Consider the following 21,409-nt stretch of genomic DNA (forward strand, 5'->3'; position numbering starts at 1 on the left):
GAGCTGGTTAGGAAAAATCACCTGGAAAATGACAAAAAAAAAGAAAAGAAAAGAAAAGAAAATAGAAGACTGAGATCAAGCTATGAGATCTAATAACCAACTAATAGCAGTTGCAAACAAAAAATATTGGGAATATTAAATAAGTTTTACAAAATAGTTTTCTAGAATTGAAGAACATGAGTATCCAGATTAAAAGGTCTTGCTGAGTACTTAGCACAATGCAGATAAAAAGATCTACCAAAAGACACCAAACATTAAGGTACCAAGAAAGCTTCTGGAGAAAACTAATGAAAAATAAGTCACTTACACAGTAGAACTAGGAATCAATATGGTATGTCCACAGCTACATTGGTTGTCTAGAAAACAGAGTAATATTTATAAAGCTCTGAAAGAACACATATCTAATAGGATATATAGGCACAAACATATGTAAATACACACATACATATATTTATAAATATCAATCAAATATGGCAATAGGATAAAGATTTTCGCAGACATGGAAGGGCTCAAAATACATTTATATCTTAATATAATTTGTCATGCATACTCTTTTTAAGGGAACTACTAAAGAATGCTTCAGTGAAACAAAAGAATAAATCAAGGAAAGGGAAACATGACTCTAACACAGGAGAGAGGTGATGGTAAGTCCCAGGATGACAGCTAACGAATCAGAGAAATATCCAGTTTATATCTCAGGAATGGGTAGGGATCTCTAGGGAGAAAAATGTAACTGAGGGATTATTTGTGTTGGAACATTTGAAAAAAGTACCAAAAGTCTTATGAAAATAGTTTGTTGTTTTGTTTTGGTTGAAAGGGTTGACTAAAGTATATAATGATGATAATATATTTGTATTTTAATATGCATTGTGTCATTTGATTTTCTTAATGACGCAGATATTGGCAAGCCAGTATTATTTGTCTCATTGTATGTAATTATATGCGTGAAAATAGGCTTAAAGATATTGAGTGATTACAGTATTAGAGGTAAGACGAGAACCCTGGTCTAACTCCCATTGTATTTTTTCTGCTATACTATGGATCTTCTACCAAAAGGTCTGAATGTATGGCTTATATTTGTCATATATTCCACATACATGCCACATCCTCAGTGAATCATAAAAGCCATAAGCACCCATTTTATCTTTTGCAGTTCTGCCCCTCCCCCTCAGACACACCACCAATATTCTAACATAGGTTTTTTGTTGCTAACATATTTTTACTTCTTTACCTTTCACCAGACATTAAACTTAACTCAGTTTAGGAATCTTCATTCTGCTTCTAGAATTAGTCTTTATGTTCATCCCCCTGACTTTTGAATTCCATCTTTCTCTTTAAATTTTTTTCTTTTAAATGTGTTTGGAAATTTATTTTTATATATTTAACAATGCATGCAGTTTTTTTTTCCTCTTTTATTCCTGACTAGACTCTGCTGCAACTCATGGAATTCAACCACATATACCTCTTTAGGTTTAAAACAACTTTGCATCTAATTGGCCTTATTTTAGGCAAGAATAAGCATTTGGCAACTATTTCCAGAGTTCTTCAGGGATGATCCTTAAATAGACGGAGTACCAGGTACCTACTTTCCTAATGGCCATTTGCTTCTTGCCACTGTCCCACCAAGTCAGGTCAGTACATCCTCTTCAAAACGTTTCTTGATAGCCAACAAGATGTTTTGTAAGCATGTAGTTCTGTTCGTATATTTATTATGAACTATGACATATGTGCTCAGGGTAAAGACCCAGAAGGTCATTTAATTCACTTCTGACTACACATCATTCCATTTATTCAAGGGACTCTGATTATCTAGAGATTTTGGTAATAGGAAGAGCTCTCACCAAGAACATAGCCTCTGTAGAATCTAAGTTTATTCATTACCACTTAAGAATTTAAGAATTCTGCCTCCACAGGTTACTTTTTCACTTGTACACTAACCACAGATCTGTATTCCTAGCATAGTTTTTGAATGCATTATTGCCTAACATATCCACATTTATTTATCACCATGACCCATCACCCAACAAATCATCAGCCAGATCATGGTAGAACAATTTGGCTTCCTTACTTCTTATGCTAAAAGTGATTGGTTCATCCACACACCTGCCACATATATTTACTTATAAAATCCCCCACATTCTTTTACCCCCTAGCCCTTTGGTCAACCTGATACAGAGAACTAGAGTTCATTATAGATAGGTGAGCTCTTGTTGATGCCTCGGCCAGCTGCAAGTCAGATATAGTGAGAGGGTAGGTATGACCCAGAAGAGGAGTTCATGTGATTTCAGCCTATTCCTAAGAATCTGATCCCAGAATACTCAAGAGTCTCAACCAGGTGAACTCAGCAAACCCTGCCTTGTTTGCTAGGAACAAAGACTATGGCATTGTGAGAGATGGTGCCTTATAAGCTAGGTTGGTGCATCTCTCCACCACGTTATTTCTAACACATAAAGACACACGGCAAAAACGTTGCACTGTTAATGGCAATCATCCGGGACTTAACCTTATTTGTTCCCAACTTGCCATAACCTTTATTTTGCTTCTGACTTCTGGACTACCTTTTGTATTTAGCAAAAGTGCCAGGCACCATGCTAGACATTGGGAATACAAAGATGACTAAAACATGGTCCATCTCCTTGAGGAGCCTCCAGTGAGAAGTCTTTTCATTGAGAATGCAACTACGTAAACAAATTAAACTATGTTAATGAATACTTTAACAGATATGCTTGGGGTATTATAGGTCCACAGAAGAGGAAAGTCCTGATTGCCTGTGGAGAACAGGGAAAGTTTTTTGGAGGAAGTAACACACAAACTGCTAATTTTTAAAATTTTTAAAATAACTAGGAATTGACAAAGTGAGGGGAATTTTAGTCAGAATATATAAAGAGATGAGGTGTGAAAAAGCATATCTTGTTTAGGACTACAGATTCTTCAGAATAGCTAAAGCACATGTAATATGTTAAGGAATGGTAGGACGTGAGGCTGAAAAGGAAAGAATTCATACACTTTGAGTGGGCCATGGTGAATCATTAAAGGATTTTAATTGGGGAGGAATTTGTGGTTTTGTAAGATAATTCCATGTTGTAAATTATTTATAATTGGAAAAGTTTGGGACCAGATCAGATGTCCAATGTAAATTACCAGGGATAATTGAAGGGTAGCAGAATATGCCTATTTGACATAAGGACTATTTCGAGCTGATTATTTTAAGAAATACAGACATAGGAGAAGCTCTGAAAACAAAGTAGAAGTTTCTCTTTTGTAAGGTACATTTGCTCTTATGAAGAAAGCCTCCATTTTTAAGTATCTTCCTCTATCAGGAAGAGGATGACTCTAAATCACAAGGAACTTAAAGATGGCACAGACTTAAATCTGCATAACAAACCTTACTCTGTTTACTGTGTCCCCCCCCCCCCCCACCTTCCCAACACTGGCCTCTCCCACAGCATCTTTCTTTTATCTTTACCTGAGGATGGTATTTAACGCGGTGGCTTAGGCTCTCTGAAGGAATTAACTAATTTTTTTCTGGTTATCTTCCATGTATATGTGAGGTATACATGTTGATAAGATGGTTGTTTTTCTCTTGTTAATCTGTCTTTTATTATAGGGGATCTCAGCCAAGAACTCATAGGGTAAAAGGAAAATTATTTTCCTTCCCTACATAAGGGTCAAATAAAGGGTGGCATATCCATACAACAGAAAATTCTATAGCCTTTACATATTTCTTAAAAATATGTAAGGAAATAGCTTATGACAGATATTAAATGAAAACACTGGAGTAAAAATCCTAAATATATGGAGAGATATATTTATAAATGGAAAGACTCAGTTTCATAAAGAATTTAGTTTTTTCCAAATTGTTTATAGATAAATGCACTTCTAATTTTAAAGATTCTCTAACAATTTTTTAAAGCAACTGACATGATGATTTTAAAATTGGGGGCAGAGGGACACTTGGGGCTGTGTCGGTTAAGTGTTTTGGCTCAGGTCACGATCTCAGGGTCATGAGATGGAGCCCCGTATTGGGCTCTGCACCCAGTGTAGAGTCTGCTTGAGATGCTTTCTCTCCTCTGTCCCTCCCCCAACTCGTGATCTCTCTCTCTTTCTCTAAATGAATAAATAAATTATTTAAAAAAGCAAATAAAATAAAGTTTTTAGGGAAGAAAAAGACCCAAGAACACATATAGCACTACTGAAAAAGAAGAGTGAGATATCGGGACTTCCCATATAGAAATCAAGACTTTTTCTAAAACTATAAAAATTAGGGGCACCTGGGTGGCTCAGTTGTTAAGCGTCTGCCTTCAGCTCAGGTCATAGATCCCAGGGTCCTGGGATCGAGCCCCGCTTCGGGCTCCCTGCTCAGCACGAAGCCTGCTTCCCCCTCTCCCACTCCCCCTGCTTGTGTTCCCTCTCTTGCTGTCCCTCTCTCTGTCAAATAAATAAAATCTTTTAAAAAAATAAAAAATCAATAAAACTGTAAAAATTAAAAACAGTATGACATTGAGTTGGGAATAATCAAACTGAACAATGGAGTAGAATAGAGAACCCAGAAACAGACCTATGAAAATATGAAAACAATGGGTCACTAAGGTGGCATTGCAAATAACCAGGGGAGAAAAGACTACTAAATAGTGTTGGAACAACTGGGTAGCCATATTTTTAGAAAATGAAATTGGATCTCTACTTCAGACTCTATACAAAATTCTAGATTAATTAAAGACTTAAATGTGAAAGATCAGACCAAAGATTTAGAAGACTCTCTTTAGAAAGAGAGTATCTGTGACTTTGGGTAGAGGGATTTCTTAAGAAATAAAAAGCACTGAGAATAAGTGAAAATGTTGATAAATTTGACAATATTGAAAATTTTAACTTGTGTATCAAATAATATAAAGAAGGGGAAAGGGAAGTCTAAACTGGGAGAAAATACAAATAGCTGACAAAAATTAATATCTAGAATATATAAGGAAATCCTACAAAATGCATGAGAAAAAGAAAAGGAAAATCTAATAGAAAAATGGGCAAAAGACATACCCATTTTACAGAAATGGAAACATGGCTTAAGAGTATCAGTGTCAATAATAATCAGAAAAGTGCCAAATTTAGACCCCAGTGAAACTCACTTTAATGCTACTGGATTTACTGTAATTAACTTTTACCTTTCCTCCCACCTACCTCAGATAACTGTACTTTAAACTTTAGCACACTGATCTTTTTGAAATTCTCTTATTATATCATTTTCTTTTATTATCTGGTTGCCAGTGTGTATAGTACTTTCTGTTGTTCTTGCCTGGCATACTCTTCCTTCCTTTAGTTCAACAGCTTTTAAAGTATGGTCCCCAGACAGGCATTAACAGCATCAGCAGAAATATACATATACTGGCCCCACCCTTCAACTATCTTTTCAAGAATGTTTGTGTAGTGAGTAGTTTTGTGGGTTAGAGATAGTATTTTCCTCTAGAGCACAGGGCAGTTTTGGTTGCAGCCCATTATAAAAATTAGGGATTTCTAAGCTCAGGGTTCCTCTCCTATAATGCAACTCACTGTTTCTGCTGATATTACCTGGCCTTTTCCCCATAACTGTGTGGGAATTGGACTTGGGGAGTTGCTGCAAGAGAATGAGGATACCGGGGTACCTGGGTGGCTCAGTCATTTAAGCATTTGACTCTTTTTTTTTTTTTTTTAAGATTTTATTTATTCAACAGAGATAGAGACAGCCAGCGAGAGAGGGAACACAAGCAGGGGGAGTGGGAGAGGAAGAAGCAGGCTCATAGCAGAGGAGCCTGATGTGGGGCTCAATCCCACAACGCCAGGATCACGCCCTGAGCCGAAGGCAGCCGCTTAACCGCTGTGCCACCCAGGCGCCCCAGCATTTGACTCTTGATATTAACTTGGGTCATGATCTCAGGGTTGTGAGATTGAGCCCCATGTTGGGCTCTGTGCTCAGTGGGGAGTCCACTTGAGATTTGCACTCTCCCTCTCCCCCATGTTCTCTCTCTCTCTCTCTAAAACAATAAATCTTTAAAAAAGAGAGAGAATGAGGTTACTTCTCTTGCTGTGAGTAAAAAAACAAGTAAAAAACCCTTCTTTGTCCTCTGATCTAAGAGTCTTATGTCTTTTGTTATATCCATGAAACTGTGGCAGGCTAACTTTTTTTAAGCTTGCAGATGCAATAAAACCTCAGACCTTTCACAATTCTGACACAAGTCTTCTTTTATGAAGTTACTACCCTGAAATGGGAACCATTGATTTTGGTAATTGTTAATAGAGTTAAATAACAAAAATTCAATTGAGTAAATTTAAAAATCAAATTAGCTTCATTCAGTGAATCATGAATTGGGCAACATTCTAATTAGCAAGGGAAAGGAACTGCACCAAGCTGTAGAAAAAGGTAGGTTTTTAAAGATAGGTGGAAAAAAATTATTTGCAAAGAATACATTGTTTCAGGAAAGGTCGTCTTCCTGAGGGGAAAGCAAGGGGTTTAATGGGTGGATTATTTATTTCACTAGTGCTGACCAGGTAATTTGGTGTTGACTGGTTGTGAAGGCTACGTACGTTCGAGGGGGTTGAAACTGTAGTTAGGTTAGATATTAAGTTTTGGTTTACTGATATAGGGTTTAGCACAAGTGACTCCATTTTGAGTATTCTGTCTCCTTTTTAACAGTAGGAAGCTTGGTATTGCAATAGGAAGCATGGTATTGAATAAGCTTGATGTATAAGAAGACATATGTCAAATTTTAACTTTTAAATATTCTTCAGAATGTCTCCATTAACCTGGTTTCATTTCTATATTTAATTTTCGTTCATCAAACATTTCTACATTGTTCTGTTTGCTCTTTCTTTTTTTCAGATTGTGGCACCATTAGAAGCTGGATTGATCCAGAGATAGACAGATGGCTGAAAATGGCAGAAAAGAAAAAATAAAATGGACAACCACTATTATTATTAGCTCATCTCTTAAGGTAAAGAGGCATTTGGGCCATTGATCTTTAACTTCAAAATTAAAAGCAATAGAACAATATTTTAAAAGATCCTTAGCTTGATTATCCAAAGTTATGTGGATCCACAAGAATATAAACGAAATGTATTTTAAAGATAAATTCTAAACTTTACTGCATCCATTTTCAGCATCCTACTTCTCTAAATATTTGAAATTTTTTTAAAGTTTTTTTCTCTATAAGCCTGTTCTAATAGAGATGTTAAAGGATTTGAGCAATTTTAACACACACATATATATTATTTAACGTTTTTGAAGAAATAAACCACAGAAACTGATCTGTGTACCTTGGTGGTATTAGAGGGAGGCTGTCTCCATACAGTTTGGATGGGGAAGAGATGGGAGTTGAATGCCTAAAGGCAGCTGGTCAGTCCGCAACCTTTTAGCTCCTTAGCCAACAGGATTCTTCATTACCATGGTATTTATCTATGGACACTAGCTGATGTCTGGAGGGAAGGGGCAAGAAATGACTGTTCCACAGTACAGATGAGAGAGGCAAGAAGACTAAAAATAAGATTTTTTAATCCATTCTACCCTCCCACTGCTACCTCAAGCTGCACTTTGTGCTATTGGCTTTCGCCATCTAGCTCCATAACACAAACCAGTTTGTGTTAAGTCTCATGATTTTTTTCATGCTTCTTTTTGTTAGGTTTCTGGAATTCATGTTTTTCTCTTAATTCTATAGCTTTTTCAGACTGATTTTGAGAGAGGGAGCCAGCAACCCAAGCTAATTTGCCAAGAACAACTCTTCATAATTCATTTATTATGTTTAACCATCTTGCCTTGTCCTATTTCTGTGTTTTTTTTTTTAATCTCACTTCTTGTCACTTTTTGAATTGATTGGTTTCTCTCTCTCTCTCTACCCCTCTCCCTTCCTCTTCCCTCCTTCTGTGTCCCTCTCCTTTCTTCCCTCCCTCCCTTCCCTCTCCCCCTCTTTTATTAGCTTTGGAAATTATATGCTCTATTACTATTTTAATAATTTCCCTAGAAATTTTAACATGTATACTTATCTCCACAAAATCCACAGTGAATAATTACCTTTATTCTCCTCTTAAGTGACAGAAGAATCTTAGAAGACTTTAATTCCAGTCATCCCTTTCTGTGTTATATCCTGTTACCATATTTAGTTTAATTCCATTTTTTAACTTTTCTGAAGTTAGCATTTGTTTAGATATACTCATGTCTTTGCTACTGTTTTTGCTGTCCTTTTTTCTTTTGGTTCAGACCTCCCATCTTAAATCACTTTCTTTTTGTCTGAAGAATATAATTTAGAAATTACCTCAATGAGGATCTTCTAGAGGTAAAAACTTTTACTCTCAGTTTTTGTTAATATCAAAATATTTGTTCTCCCCCGGATCTTGAAAGATGTTTTGAAGGTCAATTTAATTGAAGTATAACTTACATACAATAAAATGTACACATTTTAAATGTACAATTTGATGAGTTTTGACAAATGTGTATACCTGTGTAACCACCACCCCAATAAAAATATAGGACATATGCATCACTCCAGAAAGTTCCTTCACGCCCTTTTGTAGTCATTTCTTTTCTAGCCCCCTGCCTCAAGCAACCATTGATCTGATACTTATCACTATAATTAGTTTTGCCTGTTCTAGATCATCATATAAGTGGAATAAAACGGTACTTTTGTGTCTTGCTTTCCTGTTGTTAAATATAACAATAATTTGTACCCTTTTATTGCTGAGTAGTTTAGTGTATGCGTATACTCCTATTTATTTATCTATTCACCAGTAGATGGACATTTGGGTTGTTTCCAGTTTTTGGCTATTATAAATTAAAACTGCTGTTAACCTCGGTATATGTCTGTATGTAGACATGGTTTCATTTCTCTTGAAAATACCTAGTAATGGAATTGCTGGGTCATATGGGTCATATGGTTATCTTTATAAGAAATTGCAAAACTTTTCTCAGGTTCACTACAGATGAACACTGAATCTATTTAACTGTGTAACTAAAATAAAAATAAATGTGGGGATTATGGTTTTACACTCCCATCAGCAATGTGTGAGAATTCCAGTTGCTCCAAAGTGAAAGATATTTTCGCTAGATTTACAGATATTTTCTTTCAGCATATCGAGGAACTCATTTCACTAGATTTTGACTTCCATTGTTGCTGTTGGTAAGATAGCAGTCAGTTTGTCACTTCTTTGAAGATTACCTGACTTTCCTTTTTGACCACCTTTCAGATTTTGGCATTCTATAGTTTTAAGGTATAGATTTTTTTTTCTTTTGAGGTTTCATGAATCTTTAAATTGTTGTTATTATCAAGTTCTTATCCATCATCTCCTTTAATAATACCTCTGTTTTACTCCCTTGCTCCTTCCTGTCTGAACTCCCATGAGATGTATGTTAGATCTTTTCACAATGTTCTCTATGCATTTTGACCTCTCTTTCACTTTTTCTGTCTTTAGATTGCAATCTGGGTAATTTCATCAGTTCTGTCTTCCATGTCAGTATTTCTTGCTACTCCTATTAAACTCATCCATTGAGGGTTTTTTGTTTTTTTGTTTTGTTTTGACTTTTTTCAACTTATGAAATGTACATAGAAAAAAGTAAATAAAAGTATATATGAACCATTTAATAGAGTTATTATAAAGAGAATACCATGTAGCCAAATCAGGTCAACAAATAGAACATTACTAATTCTCTCATCTCCTCAGGACTTTTATTAATTATATCAATGATCAAATACCAATTATATTAGATATTTATAACTTATTAATTATATGAAATGTGTACAACACATATACTTTTTCTATAGCCATAATTCCCACATTTATTTTCATGTTAGTTACAGTTAAATCGATTCAAGATATATCACTGTTTTTTTTTTTTCAAGTCTTTATTTTCTCAGGTATGATTTAAAAAGATTTTCTTCATATCGTTCCTGTTTCATTTTAAGTACCATAGATAGTTGATGTTTTTGTTATAAAATTTTGTTTCCCCATGTTTTCAGTCTATGAGTAGAAACTTTTGAGTTTGCGGTAATTTATTTTTAATCACTTCACTGAATTTTCGTAATACATTATCAGTTGATTCTATTGGATTTTCAAGGGAAGCAGTCATAATTTGTGATTAGAATTTCTGACAGCTGTATCTCTTATTTTTATCTCATGGCCTTTTGCTGTGACCAGAGCATCTAAAACAGTGTTTCTGATTTTAATGGGAATACTTTCAGTGTTTTATTACATATGGTGTACCTGTTGCTATAAAATATTTGTCATGTTAATATTCATCTAAGGTTAATTTATAAAGGTTTTCTCTTAATCAGAAATAGGTGTCCAGGGGCTCCTGGGTGGCTCAGTCAGTTAAGCGTCTGCCTTCGTCGGTTCAGGTCATGATCCTGGAGTCCCAGGATTGAGTCCCCCATCAGGCTCCCCGCTAAGCAGGGAGTCTGCTTCTCCCTCTGACCCTCCCCCTTCATGTGGTCTCTCTCTCTCTCTCTGAAATAAATAAAATCTTTAAAGAAAAATGGGTACTCAGTTTTTCAAATGCATTATTTTTTGTTGTCTGTTGAGAAGAACTTAAGTGACTAATCTTTGCATTTCTTGATTAAACTAGTTGATAGTTATGGGTTTTTCTTTCATATTCTCTTAAAATTTGGTTTTCTAATATTTTATTTTTTAATCCTTATTTACTAATGATTAGGCTGTGGTTTTCTCTTTCTGTGCTGTTTTGTAGGCAATAGGGGGTTTCCTTTTCCATACTTTTTTTTCATTCCTTTTGTTTATATCTGTGAAGTTATATAGCATGGAAATTATTTGTTCGTTAAGGTAAAAGGAGTTTTCTATTAAATTTTCTGTGCTGGTAATTTTTTATGAACTGTAGAAAAAGTGATTTCTATGCTTTTTGTTCTATTAAGTTTTATACTATGTTATGAGTCTATTTCCATAAATTATATATTTTTAAAAAATTTACCTAAGTCATTGAGGTGGTTGAACTAAGTTGAAATTTATGAAATTGCCATTTCTGTGATTAAAATTTTCATATTGACATTCTTTTAAATTCTTTTTTTTTTTAAAGGTTTATATATTTATTTGACAGAGAGAGACAGTGAGAGAGGGAGCACAAGCAAGCAGACTGTGAGAGGGAGAAGCAGGCATCCTGCCAAGTAGGGAGCCCGATGTGGGGCTTGATCCCAAGACCCTGGGATCACGCGCTGGGCCAAAGGCAGATGCTTAATGGCTGAACCACCCAGGCGCCCTTCTTTTAAATTTTCTAATAAACTCTGTGTCAGTTATTGAGTACCCTTCCTCATTTCTGTTTTTATTTATATTTCCTTTTTTATGAGTAGATTTGGTAGAATACTACTTTTACAGAATATTAATATTAATAAAATTAAAATCAAATTTGTAGAAGGAAGTATTGGATTATATTTGGAATGCGTGTATAAACAAATTTATACATGTTTTTTTTACTGCACTATTAGGAACCTTCCATATGCTTAAATGCATGGTAAATCCTCAAAAGGAGACAAAATAGTGTTCAGTGTTCCCAGTATTATTTGAATACAAGGAACATCTTTTAATATTTCATGGGACTAATATTCCATGAGACATGCCTTGGGAAATCTAGTCTTAGCTCCTGGTTATTTTGAAAAATTAACTCTTGAATTTGGCTGTTTTTTCCTTAATTCAGTACTTTCTATTTTATCTTTATTATTTTCTTTTATTATTTTTATTATAATTCTTTTAGTTGGCACCCCAGAGTATGATTTTTTAAAATTTATTATTTTTAATTGAAGTATAGTTGGCATACAATATTACATTAGTTTCCAGTTGTACAGCATAGTGATTTGACAAGCCTTTACATTACTATATACTCAACACAGGTGTAGCTACTGATAGAATATGATTGAAATTCATTAACATGGCATGCCGGGTCCTTAGGGTATGCCAGCAGTTATTCCTAATACCATCTCCAAATTAACTGACTTGTGTACACTTTCCACACTTATCATGTAAGAATCATACTTTGGGGTCTGAATGTCTTTTCCTTTACTCTTTCTCTCAATGCTCTTCTCACATTTGCCTTCTTCCTTCACTTGTCTGCTTAATAAACTCCTTTCCACTTTAAAAGTTTACTCATATTTTGTGAAGCTTTCCTGACTCTTTCACAGCTGTTATATTCTTTTATAGTTTTTTTTGCCAAAATTCTCAGTCTTGTCTTTCATCTCGTTGAACATCATAAACATCACTATTTTAAGGCATGTATCTGATGTAACCTCATATATGTAACATCCGCTGTGAGTCTGTTTCTGTTGCCTATTGTTTCTCATAGTTCTCTTTCAAGTAATTTTGTCTCTTGGTATGTCTGATTATTTTTGGAATTTGTATTTGAAAAATTGTAGAAATAATTTGAGGACTGGAATAGTGTTCTGTTCCTCTAAGAAGTCTTAATTTCACAAGAGAATTAAATCCCCAAAGCCCTACAGGTTGCCACATAACATACAGGACATTCAGAGGCACCTGGGTGGCTCAGTCGTTAAGTGTCTGCCTTCAGCTCAGGGTGTGATCCCGGAGTTCTGGGATCGAGCCCCGTGTCAGGCTCCTCCTTGGGAAGCCTGCTTCTTCCTCTCCCACTCCCTCTGCTTGTGTTCCCTCTCTCACTGGCTGTCTCTCTCTCTCTCTCAAATAAATAAAATCTTAAAAAAAAAAATACAGGACATTGAGTTACAACATTTGGGTTTTAGGTAAACAATGAATTTAGTAGAAGTACATCCCAAATATTGCATGAGAAATACTTATACTAAAAAATTATGTTGTTTATCTGAAACTCAGATTCAACTGGGTGTTCTTTATTTGCTTAATCTGGCATTCCAAGCCCTAGAGCATCTATTGTATGTAATAAATGAACTACGATTAGAATGGTACTAGTTATGTGAGAATTGAAAAAATGGTCACTCAAATAATTTTCTTTGTAGTTCATATGAGTAAACCTGATTGAGAAAGGTTACTCTAGGGAGTGCTTCTGCAAGGTGCAGGTAATACAGTATCACCTAAAAACAATTTCAGGGATTGAAATGCTTTGAAGCTAGGCTGTAGTCCCTGTGAGAGCTGTTCTACTTTTGTCAGAAGCCATGTTCAGCCTCTCATCTCTTTCTGAATTGGCAGATGCCCTTAGGAAAAAGATGGCCTAAATGCTGGTCTCATATCTCTGAATTTCTGTATAGATTTTGGCCTTATAATTTTTCACTATCCTGCTAGCTCTCTGATGCATTCAAATAGATTTTTAAAATTGTCCAGCTTTTCTAGTTGCCTCAGCAGGAGGTTTGGCCTAAATTACTTAGTCTGCCATTGCTGGAATCAATGTGTAATTTTAAAACCACAGAAGAAAACTCACGGGAAGAGCCATAGTTGTACTCTAGGTCAGGCTCTGTTTGGCACAAAATACTCTCTTTAGGACAGAAAGGAAGATTATGTATTTTATACATAATTCCAGCCTGTATACTTAAAATATACATGTTCTAAAGCAAAATATAAAATTAATGTACCTAAGGAGGTTTTTGTCTACTTAGAGAACAACCAGCTTGAGTTGTAACCAATCAGGAAACACTGTGAACCACTTATATCTTAGTGGCTTGAATGAAATGATCTAAGTAATTACTTGGATAGAATAGGAAATGAGATGAATAAAATGGTATTTAAAGTAGAAGCCCTGTTGCTATGTTTATACATGTTTTCTGACTCGTCTAAGGCTTAAAACATTTTAAAAGTATAATAAAAGGGGTGCCTGGGTGGCTCAGTGAGTTAGGCGTCTGACTCTTGGTTTCGGCTCAGGTCATGATCTCAGGGTTGTGAGATCGAGCCCCATATCAGATTCTGCGCTCAGCAGGTAGTCTGCCCGAGATTCTCTCCCTCTCCCTACCCCCCTGCCCACCCCATGTGCTCGCTCTCTAAAATAAATACATAAATATTTTTTACAAGTATAAAAGTAGGGACACCTGGGTGGCTCAGTTGGTTAAGCATCTGCCTTCAGCTCAGGTCATGATCCCAGGGTCCTTGGATCGAGTCCTACATCGGGCTTCTTGCTCAGTGGAGAGCCTGCTTCTCCCTCGGCCTGCCGCTCCCCCTGCTTGTGCTTGCTCTCTAACAAATAAATAAAATCTTTAAAAAATTTTTAAAGTATAAAAGTAACTGTCATGTACAGAAATGAATTGGAGAATTGGTTGTCTCCTTGTGGTATTCTATGTGTCTGGCACTTCATGGTATTGTGAACCATCTGAGAAACTCGCCATCACCCACCTTCCAATTTACATTAATGCATGTGAGAATCTGTCTCCAACTTGTTTTTTAACGAAGTTCGCATTTGCTCCATTTCTTATAGTTCTTTAATAGTGTCCTTAGTTTCTGTCGCTAAATAACTAGTGCACAGTTCATGTCCAAACACAGTGTGTTGCAGTAGAACTAAATATTTTTGCTTTTTTTAAAGTGTTTTTTTTTTCACCAGAGAGCACATGTACTGTCTCCTTTGATGATCAGATATTTAAGTGGTTATAAAAGAAGCTATTAAACTTAATTTTTTCATTAGCTTTAAAAAAATCATTCATTCTAAGCATGTCTTAAGTTTGTGTTTCTGAAAAAAATTTGTTTTAGAGTTGTGAAATTGCAACTGCCCTAGAAAATCGAAGTCACAAGATTCGGTATTCAGATTCAGTGGAAAACGGATCAATTATATTTTCTCTTTCTGGTACGGTATAGTTGCTGTCTTAAGTTTCTTATAAAATATGTGAGTATAAATTCTAATAGTGGTAGTTCGGTAACCAGGTAATAAGCTTAAGGTATTATCTTTTGGGAGAAGTAAAAGTATAAAACTTTAGTACTGCTGCAAAAGTAGTGCACGTGGCCAACTACAACATGCATTCCTGTTTAGATTATAATTGGGGGCACCTGGGTGCCTCAGTCAGTTAAGCATCCGACTCTTGATTTCGGCTCAGGTTGTGATCTCAGGGTTGTGAGATCAAGCACTGCACTGGGCTCTCTGCTGGGCATGGAGCCTGCTTAAGATTCTCTCTCTCCCTCTCCCCCTCTCCTGCTCCATCTTGAAACAAACAGACAAAAATTATCGTTGTAGAGGATATCTGGGGTATCTGGTAGAGGACAGTAAAAACGACATGCTTAGGAACTAAGATGTAAATAGAACAAAGCCATCTCTCCAACAGTAAGTACTTAAAGGGTTACCAGTATTAACAAAGAGGCCAACATCGCAACACTGGTCAAAAGTCATATATGAAAACAATATAGGAGAATGTTTTTTCAGGATTTTGTACAAGAGTTTGCTGTAAATATAATAGAAACACTAAAAGAAAAGAACCAAATAGAGACAAATAGAAGTTGCTCAAATCATAAAACTGTACAACTATCATGGGCAAAATACAGGAAGGAATTAGATTAGGGTATGAGAAGGGAGCAGTACAAAGCGTAGGTTTGTGGTAGGGAAATGACTAAAGTGATAAAAGAGGCGGAGGTAAAAGGTATTACCAGGTGGGTTGCAGATAGACTGGTAACCCTAGCAGAGGTTTTGGAAAACAGGCGGCTTTCAAAACCTCCTAGAAAAAAAATTCTGGGCTGAAAGTGGTCCAACTTTAAACTCATCCTTCCTGATTGAATAGAGAGCCCTCTAGGGAAAAGTGAAATGTTTTTGAATACCTCCAGTGTCCCGTGGCTACTTTATATACAGTATCTTATTTAATCCTCTCAACAAACCTATGAAAGAATAATTATTACATTCTTATAGATAGGAGAACTTAGGTTCAGGAAGGTTTATATAAATTGCCCAAGTTCATTAGCATAAAATCATATAATCACTTTCTTCAGATTGTCTTCTCTTTTAAAGAGCTATAATTATATCAAATTTCCCTTCAGGACTATTCTTACAGGCCTGACACTGTTTCAAAAATCCTAGATTATGGGACGCCTGGGTGGCTCAATCGGTTAAGTGTCTGCGATCAGCTCAGGTCATGATCCCAGGGTCCTTGGATCGAGTCCTGCATTGGGCTCCTTGCTCAGCGGGGAACCTGCTTCTCCCTCTGCCTGCCGCTGCCCCTGCTTGTACTCTCTTTGACAAATAAATAAAATCTTTAAAAAAAAAATCCTAGATCATATGCTGTTTTAATTTAATAATAGTTAATGTTCTTTACAAAAGGTTTCTCCAAAAAATAGTTGAAGGCTTAAGATTATCTTTCCTTGATTTCCAGCTTTTAAAAAAGTCATTATAACACACACAAAAAACAACTTTTAACTAAAATTAGGCAATACTTTCATTTTGTACAGTGCCTTAGTTTGAAAATTGTTACTGACCAGAAAAGTGTTTTCCTCTAGAATAAGTCATCCTTTTATATAGAGCATTTCAAAGAATTACCTAAATCATTTTGTAGTATAAGAATTTTGTTATAGTAAATTCTGTTCCTCATGGGTTTGGGTCCTGGACACTTAGAGCTGTATTATAGCTATCTGTGTTGATTCTACAAAAAAATTTGATTATTACAACAAAGTGATGTTTTATATTATGCTCACCTTTCCTAGGACTTGCATTTTTATTGATGGATGCTAAAGAATGCTTTATATCAGCTGAAGAAATATTTCTAGCCAAAATTGCGAAGTTTATTAGTATTCACCGAAAGAGTTTTTTGGTTCTGTCTGCTGCCCTTCATGGGCCTGAGGAATGGAAACTGATGTTCAGGATTCAGCAGAGGTATGGAAGAAAAGTAAGACTTTTCTTAAATCACATGTGTTTACTTTAGTTCTTAATCCTTTTAAGCAGGTGAGTTACGTTTTGCCAAAAGATAAACATTATAATGTTAACTTGTCATATTTAATAAAATGCAGGCCTAATGGCTAGTCCAAGAATGAGGGTGACAGCTTTCAGAGTTCATGCTGATTTCTGAGATTTTTCTGCAAGACCAAAACAGAAGTGAACACCTTTTAGTCTGTTAAATTCTGGGTATAAAGCTATATCATATCCTCTGTGGAATAGGGCAGGGCATGAATAAATAAATGACAGACAATAAGAGGTTTCTGTCTCCTTTCAGCTTAACAGATGTCTATAGAAGTTATATGATTTATTTAACTTATGAATTATTTTTCAGATTCCTGGGTAGTAATTTACGGATACTTCCAGTACACAACACAGTAAATGCTATTAATCTTATATGCACTATAGCTAAGGTGAGTCACCTAGGAAAATGACGCATACATAGCACTCATAGATTTTAAGGTTCTTAACTTCCAAATGCACACCCTCTTGAGCAGGATTAACAAATACTCTGCTTCTGTTCCCCTCAGAGAAGTTGCTCTTTCAGCATGCAGCTCTCTGAAGCCTGAACTCAGCCTATCGTCTTCTTAATTTACTTCCAGTAGTCATTACAAGAATGACTAAACTGTAGGCCCAAAGAGCATTTGGCATATATACATTGTGTTGGCCCTACAGGTTTCTTAAGTCTTCCTTCAAGTTCTAAAATATAATTATTTATCAGGTTGTAGTCAGGAACTGTCAAAGTGCAGGCATACTATTTTATAGGATGATCTTCACAAGTTGTCCACTGTCTTTTCATGCTTGTCCTCCTCTGTGAAGTGTGCCCTAGGCAGAGTTAGGTGTTTTTTACTCTTGTACTTGGAACAGATCTCGATATTAAAGCAGTTCTTAAAGTAGTCTACTTTTGGCTTGTTTGAAATTCCTTAAAGACAAAGACCAAGCATTTTTCTATTACTCATAGTTAACTCATATGTAGTATTTAGCACAAAGAAGGTGATTTGATACTTGTTGAGTAAGTGAAAGTTTATTTTTTCATATGACCCTGTAAAAATTACTAATTTCTGAAATAATGTTGCATGTTTATAACTTCTTACAGACTGCCTCCAAACCATACACAGACAGCATTTGCTATAGAATGATTACAACTGAGGCTTACATCATTGAGCAAAGTCCTGTTTGGAAAACACTTCAAAAGTTAAAACTGAGTAGTGATTCATTTAACCCAAATTAGAATATCAATTACAAAAGTTCTTTTGGAAGAATGTTAAAATAATTAGACCAGTTAAATTATAATGTTCAAATATATATTTAAAGATTTTTTAAAATTTTAAAATAATAAAATGTATATGATTAAAAATGATTTTCAGTTTTGAGTAATTCCTTTAATAATGTTTAGAAAAAATTGGTACATACATATAAAACTCAGATGCAGTTTCTTAGTGATACAAATTAAGTTGGATGGAAAATATTTACTACAAAAAAAAACACAGCATTTTCTAACTAGCCCCTTAGACTAAAGGAAAAACCACTGACACTTTTTAGCTTTTCTACAAGGGCTGACAGTATTTCTAAAGTTAATGTTTGCAGATGCTTTCATATTATAACTGCTGCTAGAGAGGTGGTGATGGGACTCTGCCCCCTAAGATTCCTCCTGAGGTAGGGAAAGAAAGGGAAATTAAGAGAAGCAGCCAACTGCCTAATTGAAAACCTCTCTGTACACTTTTACAGTGGTGTGATATCCTGTTTGACACCAGGAATTCTGAAGTGTAACAAAGCATCTAACTGGAACATAAAGTGTAAAATGTATTTATTACTACAACTGTATGAATGAATACAACTAACTACATTTTATGAGATTATAGTATCAAATTATTAGTTTATATTGGATTTTCAACAGTAGGATTTAGAATAGATATATGGGCATTATTTACCATGTAAATTATCTTTTTAAAACTAAAGAATACTACTGATCTATACCGTGTCATCACAGAAACCAGTAAATGAGAAAAGCTACATTTATTTTTCTAGCAGTATTTTACAGAGAATTTTTTATAAAGGTATTAAATAATCATAATGGAAAATACAGTATTTTACTAGTTTTTATTTAGGAAGTGGAGGTTTCACTTTATCCCAATGTTTTCTTCAGGGGCAGACTTTGTTTTTATTTCAATGAGTTCTTCTACTCGAGCCAAAACACTTTCAATCAAATCAAATGTGAAAAGAGCTGAATGTAGGACCTGCAGTGCCAAGGGAAATTATTGTTATATTAATATTGCTGTTAGAGCAAAAAAACAAGTCTTCAGCAGGTTATAGCTTAGGAAAATTTCAGATCTACCTTAAGCTGCATTTCAGGAGGCATATTCGGGATCTCTTCTCCACCTACAGTTACAGAACAAAGATCTTTAGACTTCTGGACTTCTGTAAGAGAAGAAAAAAAATCATGTGTCACATTTTACCATTAAAAACAACTCTCAGACTTCAATAATCAATTTATAAGCTACTTACATTATTATACCTATTACACTAAAAAAAAAATTTCTAGTAATGCCTATAAGAAATACCCCATAGCTAAACAGAAAAGAGCAGAAGATTATTATAGAATTGCTTGCTGACTTTAAAAAGTAATTCTGGGATCTAAGATTCTTTTTCGTAATTTATATAGATTTACTTGAGGGTGAGGATGGACAGAGCCATACCCAAGTTAGTGTAATATCCAAACAAAAATACTTTTAATATAATTAGATTCTTAATCAATCTTAATCTGGTTTTAAACCAGAATATGCTTCAATTTGGTTTAAATCTTTGTTAACCCAATGTCAGTGTTAACTGGCTTACAGATCTCCTAAAAATCATTTTAATTACAAATAAAATGACTTAGCTGTCATGGTTCCTTGTTTGTTAGAAAATAAACAAGTATGAGATTAAAAAGTTCTTTATTTTGAATATAACTGACAGTTCTAAAATTGGACTAATTTTTAGACCTAACCAAAAATGAAATTGCACATTACCAACCTTGGCTATTTTCTTGGCTGTTTTTAATTTCTGCTTCATAATGTGCTTTTGACATATTAAGTCCTGTATGGAGTGGCTTTAAGAAATTATTCTCAATCCTTCCAAGTTCTGTCCATAATCCAGTCTGTTCAGAAGAATTAATGAAATAATTAGTTATTTGGTTCAGCATTTCTTAATTGTCTATTACTATTAAACACATGTTGAGAGTTGGAGAAACAAAAATAAAATCTGATCCTTACCTTCCAAGATAGTTTACTCTTTAATAATACGTTCACTATTACATCTAGCTATTCTATGTGAATACCAATAAAAACAAAAATGTACCCTGAACAGTGTACTCATTAATATACCATATGGACAGCTCCTGATTTTGAGGTCTGTAACTTACAAGTTCTACTCATGAGAAAATTATTTGAGACTAATCCATATGATGAGACATTTCCCTTCCTGTAAAAACCATCCCTACAATGACTACATTATATATTCCTTCAACTCATGACCTTTCATTTGATACCCTTGTCACAGATCTAGTTCTAGAGGATTCTTTCCCTTCCCTATTGATGGAAACTTTTTTTTTTAAGGTTATATTTGAGAGAGAGCAAAAGCGAGAGAGATCACAGAGGGAGAGGGAGAAGCAGACTCCCTGCTGAGTGGGGCTTGATCCCAGGACCCGGAGATCATGACCTAAGCCAAAGGCAGACACTTAACCGACTGAGCCACCCAGGTGCCCTGATGGAAACATTTCTTTTTTCTTTTTCTTTCCTTTTTTTTTTTTTTTAAAGATTTTATTTATTTATTTGACAGCGAGTACAAGCAGGGGGAGCAGCAGGGAGAGGGAGCAGCAGGCCTCCCACTAAGCGGGAAGCCCGACTCAGGGCTCGATTCCAAGACTCTGGGATAATGACACAAGCTGAAGGCAGATGCTTAACTGACTGAGCCACCCAGGCACCCACTGAGGAGACATTTCTAACAGAGTTGTTATGAACTTTCCGGTGATCAATGTAGACAGAGATTTTACCTGCCTAAGACAGCTTAGGGTTATTCTGTCATCCATATTAGAAGTTTTTACTCCAAGAGCACTTCCTCCTATAGTACTTAAAGTAGGAGAGTCATAAAGTCTTAATTTTATTAGGAAGAAAGGTAAATGGGAGGAGAGGGGCTGAGGTACGGGGAAGAGAAAGAATGAGACAAGTGGAGAGAGAGTGGAGATGGAAGAGGAAAGAGAAAACTCATAGTATTAAGTTTTCCAGGTACTCTTTACAAAGGAAAATATCTTAGGTAAGAAAAGGGAAACTTAGGAACCTAATTACCCTTAACTAGAAGTGGACTACTTGAAAACCTATTTTGTAATCAACTTTTGATTATTCAGTTTTAAATAGTATCTTTTATCATGTATACATACATCTCATAAAATAGATTTTATTCATAATTCATAATTATATAGAGGTTCTCAAACTTCACTATGCTAGTTAAAAATGTAGATTTCTGTGCTTTACTCAGAGACTGAGTAGATTTAGGGCTAAACCCAGGAATTTGCATTTATATGCATAAAAGAACAAATCCCCAGGTGATTCTGAGTAGGACCATATGTTAAGATTCAACGATCTAAAATGGCCCCATCCAATGCCA

At 35.2% G+C, this 21,409-nt stretch overlaps 2 protein-coding genes across 3 annotated transcripts in view; one reads left to right on the forward strand and one right to left on the reverse strand.

Moving 5' to 3' along the window:
• C12H1orf146 (chromosome 12 C1orf146 homolog) overlaps positions 1 to 18,039 on the forward strand; it is a 37,810-nt gene extending 19,771 nt beyond the window's left edge. Inside the window, exons 2-6 of the mRNA XM_045801793.2 lie at positions 6,848 to 6,959; positions 14,611 to 14,704; positions 16,540 to 16,708; positions 17,103 to 17,181; positions 17,865 to 18,039. Of these exons, the coding sequence (XP_045657749.1) occupies positions 6,891 to 6,959; positions 14,611 to 14,704; positions 16,540 to 16,708; positions 17,103 to 17,181; positions 17,865 to 17,999 (546 nt within the window). The 5' untranslated portion in view covers positions 6,848 to 6,890 and the 3' untranslated portion in view covers positions 18,000 to 18,039. The remainder of the gene's footprint in view (positions 1 to 6,847; positions 6,960 to 14,610; positions 14,705 to 16,539; positions 16,709 to 17,102; positions 17,182 to 17,864) is intronic.
• Positions 18,040 to 18,769: 730 nt separating this feature from the next.
• Positions 18,770 to 21,409, reverse strand: part of GLMN (glomulin, FKBP associated protein) — a 33,804-nt gene continuing 31,164 nt past the window's right edge. For both annotated transcript variants that reach the window (XM_045801792.2, XM_045801791.2), the window contains 3 exons: positions 19,781 to 19,904; positions 19,104 to 19,186; positions 18,770 to 19,005 (listed from right to left, as the gene is read on the reverse strand). In XM_045801792.2, coding sequence (XP_045657748.2) covers positions 18,889 to 19,005; positions 19,104 to 19,186; positions 19,781 to 19,904 — 324 coding nt within the window. In that variant the 3' untranslated portion in view covers positions 18,770 to 18,888. The remainder of the gene's footprint in view (positions 19,006 to 19,103; positions 19,187 to 19,780; positions 19,905 to 21,409) is intronic.

This window comes from Ursus americanus, chromosome 12, assembly GCF_024610735.1.
Source record: "Ursus americanus isolate L20-20 chromosome 12, mUrsAme1.1.p, whole genome shotgun sequence".
Taxonomy (NCBI): Eukaryota; Metazoa; Chordata; class Mammalia; order Carnivora; family Ursidae; genus Ursus; species Ursus americanus.